The 6,808-nt window shown below is 23.0% G+C and overlaps 2 protein-coding genes across 2 annotated transcripts; one reads left to right on the forward strand and one right to left on the reverse strand.

Annotated features, from left to right (window-relative positions):
- Positions 1-1,678: 1,678 nt before the first annotated feature.
- On the forward strand, positions 1,679-2,491 carry DICPUDRAFT_83353 (uncharacterized protein; the record flags this gene model as incomplete). The annotated part of the gene is made up of 2 exons (XM_003292697.1): positions 1,679-2,182; positions 2,270-2,491. 2 exons carry the CDS (start codon positions 1,679-1,681, stop codon positions 2,489-2,491), a joined length of 726 nt encoding a protein of 241 aa, XP_003292745.1.
- A 298-nt stretch (positions 2,492-2,789) lies between these two features.
- Positions 2,790-6,105, reverse strand: DICPUDRAFT_157501 (uncharacterized protein; the record flags this gene model as incomplete). The annotated part of the gene is made up of 5 exons (XM_003292701.1): positions 2,790-4,247; positions 4,333-4,729; positions 4,918-5,065; positions 5,358-5,454; positions 5,659-6,105. 5 exons carry the CDS (start codon positions 6,103-6,105, stop codon positions 2,790-2,792), a joined length of 2,547 nt encoding a protein of 848 aa, XP_003292749.1.
- Positions 6,106-6,808: the final 703 nt, after the last annotated feature.

Raw genomic sequence — 6,808 nt, forward strand, 5'->3', positions numbered from 1 at the left:
AGCAATTACAAAAGAACTTGAAGGAAAAAAGAATGATTTAATCGAAAAAGAAAACGAATCTAGATTTCTAAGGGATAGTATTGAAGAAAAGGAACAACTTAACAAGGAGCTTTTAAATAACAAAGCATCATTAGAAAAAAAAAATCAACAATTATTATTACAAATCGAAAAACTTCATAATTTAAATTTAGAGTAAGTATAATAATAAGTTTTGTTTAAAATGATAAGTTAATATTAAAATAAATTTTTTTCAGTTATGAAAAATTAAAAAAAGAAAAGGAACAAATAAAAAATGAAGTACAAGCAAAAGAACAATCTATTTTAGAATTAAATAAAAAGGTTCAATCAACAGAAAATGAAATTAAAAAAATTACTCAAGATAATTTTAATTTACAAAATATTTCAATTAAATACAAAGAGCTTGAAAGTGAAAGAATGGACAAAAACGAAAGATACAATAATCTATTGAATGAAAAAGAATTATTAGAGAAGAGCAATCAACAAATTTCATCAGATTTAGCAGAATCAAATCAAAGAAACTCAACATTATTATTAGAACTAGAAACCTATGAAGGTAAACACAAAAGTTTATTAATAGATATTGAACAAAAAATTAAAAATGAAAAGGTAAAATTAATTTAAATTTCTTCTAAAGTTAAAAATTAAATTACTAAATTTTTTATTAAAATTTTTAGGATTTTGCAAACCAAATAGAAAATTTAAATTTAAAATATAACCAAATGAAAAGTGACAAAGAAAACCTTGACGAAGTAGTATCAAATTTAACAGCACAAAATCAAGAACAAAAATTGGACCAACAGAACAAACAAAACAAACAAAATATTGCATCTGATAATATAGTTGATAATGTTGAACCCAACTTCCTTTTGGATGCAAGTCCACTAGCCAATACAAATGTTGCTTTGATTGAACATAATCAAAATATCTCACCCCCACTCCCACCATATCCAACTCGTGTGAGTATAATTTCTTTTTTTTTTTTTTTTTTTTTTCAATTTCTAATTTTTTTTATTATGTTTAAACGAAGGGTCCAGTTCCAAAAGGGAGAAAACCAAAACCAACTTTAGAATATCCCTATGACATTCCATTAGGACCAAGAAAAAGGTAATATATAATTAAAACTAGATTTCTATATAAAATTATAATCGTATATTAACAAAAAAAATTTTTAATATTTACAGATCATAAGCAAAATTACTAAAAAAAAAAAATAAAAAAAAAATAAAAATAAAAAAAATAATAAAATTTATATTATTAAAATATTTCCATTATTATAATTGAAATATTATTACATTGTTGTAAAAATCGGTGTGGGTTATCTTTTTTTTATTATAACCATTTTTTTTTATAAAAATAATTTAAAATTTTTTAAAAAAAAAAAAACTGACATTATATGACACTGCCCTGATATTTAAACAAAATTTTTATTTGAATTTAGAAATTAATACCTTTTTTTTTTTTTTTTATTTTATTATTTTATTTTATTTTTTAAATTTATTTTAGTTTTTTTTTTTCTTGTTGTTTTTAACCCAAGTTATCTCATCAATTGATTTATTAGTGTTTTTTTTTTTTATTTATTTAACCACATAAAGAAAAAAATATATACATTAAATTTTAATATATAAAACAATATTATTTATAAATTATAAATTATAAAATGTCGACATATAGAAGACCTGGAACTCAAGTTGGGCCAACAGGTTCATCAACACCAACAACTACAAGTACTGCACCAGCTTATAAATCCCCATCATCATATAAAACAACAACAACATCATATTCATCATCATACTCATCACCACCACCATCAGCACCACCACCATCACATGCAGGTTATTATCCACCACCAGCTCATGGAAGCTACGCACCACCACCAGCTCATGGAGGTTATGCACCACCACCAGCTCATGGAGGCTATTATGCACCACCACCACCATCACAAACATATCATCCTCAACCTTTACCACCTCAACAATTTGCTGCACCTCCTCCACCCCCATCATCATCTCATAAAACCTATACAACCAATACATCTTCATGTTTGCATGGTCCTGGTTGCAAACATAACCATAAAATAGATAAGCATAAAGAACACAAAGAACATAAGGAACACAAAGAACACAAAGAGCATAAAAAAGAAAAGAAAAAAGATTTTTTAGATGTAAATATATAATTTATATTATTTTATAATAAATAAATAAAATAACAAGAAAGATATATTTATTAATATTATTATATTTATAATTAGCGTTGGGTAGATGATTTTAGAAATGAAGTTCGTGGATCAGGCGGAAGTGGAAGCAAACCTAAAGAAAGTCATTCACACTCACACTCACACTCATCCTCATCTCATTCTCATTCATTAGATAAACATCACGGTCATCATCACAAAAATTTTTGTTCACATTGCGGTCATAAAGTTGTATGTCATGACTCTAAATTTTGCTCTGGTTGCGGTAAACATTTATAAACTTTAAAATAAAATTAATTTTTTATGATTAAGGGTAATATGTAAAAAAAGGAATAAAAATTTTTTAAACTCTACTTTTTAATTGAAAACCAATTAAAATTCAGGAGAGGTGATTATTTTATTTTATTTATTTAACTTTTGGTTAATATAACTTCGAATTGTTTTTTTTTTTTGTTTGTTTAAATGATTATGTATAGATTTTTGGTTATTGTGATATATATATAGTTGATGGTTATTTTTTTTTTTAATTTTTTATTTTTTGATTTTATATTTTTTTGATTTTTATTTAAAAAACCTATTAAACATGTAACTCACTTGGAGTGGGCTTGTTATTGTTGCTACTATCCTTTTTGCTGTCCTTTTTACTTCTCTTAAATTTCTTGTGTTTACCATTTTCTAAAGATGGTTGATCTTCCTCATCCTCTTCTGATGCACTTGAAACAGAGTCACTATCTTCATTTGTATTATTATTATTAATATTTCCGGTACTATGATTTGATAATTTGATTGAAGATTCGCCATTATTTTCATTATTTTCATCAAAACCATTTGTATTTTCCAACTTTCTTTTTGGTATTTTCTTTTGTTCAATTTCTCCATCTGAGTTTTTATTATTTTTATTGTTACTACTTCCTAAATTACTATAGCTGGCAACAGTTTCATCTGGTTCCATTTTATCATTTTCATTATCATTGTTATTGCTATTATTATTATTGTTACCATTATCTACAATTTTTTCGCTTTCTAAATTTTCGTTATATATTATTTTATTTTTACAATTTTCGTTTTCAACTTTTTCTTCTTTTTCCTCCTTTTCTTTTTCCTTTATTTTTGCTTTTTCTTCTTTTTTTATTTGTACCTTCTCTTCTTCCTCCTCTTCTTCCTCTTCTTGCAGTTTTTCTTTTTCCTCTTCACTGTTTAATATTAATATTTTTTCTTTTTCTTCATTTACAATTTCATCTTTTTCTACAACCTTGGCAGTAATACTATCGTTTTCATCCTCGTCATCATCATCGTCGTTGAAATAAGCCTCTTCCTCTTCTTCATCGATTTCTCTTTGACTTTTTTGATATCTATTTAAATTCTTTAAAATTCCACCGGTACTATTATTTAAAACTCTATTATTATTATTATTATTATTATTGTTATTGTTATTGTTATTGTTATTATTACTAGTTGTACAAGATATTTCTGGGCTTCCAAATGAATCTTTAATTTGTTCATATTTTAATATTAGTTGTTTTAAGACATCGGTATATGTTACAGTTTGGAATACATCTTTATATTTTTCGACCAAGTAAATAATGAGATCCCTAATATTTTCCTTATAAATAAATTGGAACAATTCAATAATAGCAGAGTTGAGAAGGTTGTATTTTGAAATATTCGCTTTGAAGATTTCGATAATTGGTTCAAAGAGATTTTCTTGAATAATGTGTTGATTATAGAGATCATCCTTCATATTTACCATACTTCTAAAAAATCTAATAGAGCCCAAAATTAAATATCTTTCGTTGCTATTTGAAAACTTTAATATCTTTTTGGCAATATCTTCTTCAACAATAAAATGCTTGATTCTAAAAAAATGATGTTTGATACAATAAACTATTAACTCTATAATATTATAAAGAACAAAAGAATCTAAATTGCTACTTGGGTCACCCGGGATTGTTGGCTCACCTTTATATGTTTCATTCAAAGGTGATACTAATAAATTGATGCCTTTTTCGTAAAATAGTCTAAAAAACTCACTTGACTGTGATAATATAAAAATAAAAAGTATTGGTATAAAATATTAAAAAAGAAAGATTATTAAAATAAATAAATAAATAAATATTTACGTCGTAAGAGTCAGCTTCTAAAAGGGTTTTAATAATTTCAACAATCTGATTTTTGACACCAATATCTTGATCTTTTATAAATAAGTTAATTAATTGAGTGAGGAATTTGCTATTATTGCCACCATTGGCGGATGAAGTCAAGTGAGATCTTAAAATCTCTGGATCGTGAAGTAAAGTTGATAAAATAATTTCTGTACTCGAGATTCTAGTTTGTACAATTTCATCGTCCAATGTTGATGATAGTGTTTTAAATAAACCATATGATGCTAAAACTGTGAAAAATGTTGTTTTACTTTGAATTTGAAGACCTTTAGCTAAATTACATAAATCTTGGAGGAATAAAATTAAATCTTTTCTTTCTTCTGAATTTTTTTCACTTTTTTGAATTTGGAGAAATCTTTTAAAAAAAAAAACAATTGTTAATAATTATCTGTCTAATAATATATTATTGTTAGGTATGCATATTTACATTTTTTCTAAAAATTCTGTATCCCCTTGAATTTGTTGAACTATTTCGATATTATTAAAATATATTAATGAATTTAATGAGGAAAATGTAACATCATCTAAAACTCTTGGTAATACAACATCTTTAAGTATTGAATTCTAAAGGTTTGGTGAATAATATTAACTAAACTCTTTGATGGAAATTTAACAACTTGTTTGAATACAACACTATGATTTAAAAACTCTCTATGTTTAATTCTATTATTATCTGAAATTTCAGGGTCATCTTTATTTAAAAAAATATTAGTAAATTATTAAATTTTGACATTAAGTTTTTTAATAAATGAAATCTTACATTCTAAAGCACCCATTACTCTTAATAAATATTCTTCTGATAAAAAGTATTTCTAAAATCGATGAATCATTAAATAAAACTTAAAAAAAATAAAAAAATAAAAAAAAATATTAATATTAAGTGTTAAAAATGGGGGTAATATAAAAAAACTGTTTTTTTTTTTTTTAAGAATGATATCATAATAAAAAAAAACACAAAAATCCTATAATAATTATTTACTTACTTAAATTTTTAAATATGTTAAACATATGACATAGTTGGGGCTTGTCATCTTTTTTTTCTAGTTCATCGAATAATTCTAATAAGTTTTTAATATATTCCTAATATAAAAATAAAAATATTAATAAAACAATTTTTTATTTTTTTTGATTTTGATTTTGATTTTTTTTTTTTAAATTTTTTAAATTTTTTTTGAAAATCTTTTTTGGGATTGTATTGTGAAAAAAAAAGAAATTTTCCACAATAAAACCATAAGGACTAATTTATTATATGATTAAATTGTTGGTGTTTAATTTTCTACTTACCTCTTTAATGATTAAATTTACAACCCTATCTTTATCCATTATTGGTAAATGAGCATCTAAAAAATCAACAATTATTTGTAAATTATTAGCTGATATTTGAGGTAAATCTACATCTACACCATCACAACTTGCTCTTTGTTTTTGATATTGTAAAATATGTTCCCAAATTTCTTGACAACCGACCGAATCTTGAAAAGATAATGCTAGATCTAACTGACTTTCTGGTTCTGTCCACACTATAAGTGAATCCTGTTGTTTTTGATAAATATCTTCAGCTGATAGTTTGGTTTGTAGGATGATAGAATTGTCATTTTCTGATTTCACCAATAATCCCAATGCACAAATATTATCTAAATATATACATGATACATGTCCTGTACCTTTATCATCCCATTTTCCGTTGCTATCTAATTGATATACCTTGACTCTTTTTCTAAGTGGCTCCATTTATATAAACTATCTATTATTGGTCTATTTATGCTGTTTTGTGATGTATTTTATTTTTATCTTTTTTTATTATTATTTTTTATAAAATAAAAAAAAAAAAAATAATATTAATTTATTATTATTATTATTATTATTAATTACTATTATTATATACTATTTTATTTAAAATATTATTGTTAGATTATAAATAAATAAATAAAACAATAATTGATGGTTATTATCTTTCTTTTTAACTATATATATAATTATTAAGATTTATTAATTAAAATAAAATAAAACTTTATTTTGTATATACAAAAAAAAAAATAAAAAAAATAAAAAAATATTTTCCTTTTTAAATTATTATTTTTTTTTTTCTATATTTTATTATTTTAAAAAACAATAACAATAATAACAACAATATATAAAAAAAACAAGTTCTTATTTATATACTATAAAATATTGGTTTGCTATTACTATATATTGTGTATGTCTATACTAATTTTAAAATATTATTAATTATATAACGGATAAAAATAAAGTATTGAAAAAAAAAAATAAAAAACAAAAAAAAAAATAGAATTATAATATGATTTAATAAGGATGTTTGTTGTATCTATTTTTTTATTTTATTTTCAATTTTAATTTAATTTATTTTTTGTCTATATAATCTAATTTTAAAATTGTATAATTAATATATTATTATTTTTATTATTATTAAAAA

Source organism: Dictyostelium purpureum (assembly GCF_000190715.1).
Source record: "Dictyostelium purpureum unplaced genomic scaffold DICPUscaffold_366, whole genome shotgun sequence".
Taxonomy (NCBI): domain Eukaryota; phylum Evosea; class Eumycetozoa; order Dictyosteliales; family Dictyosteliaceae; genus Dictyostelium; species Dictyostelium purpureum.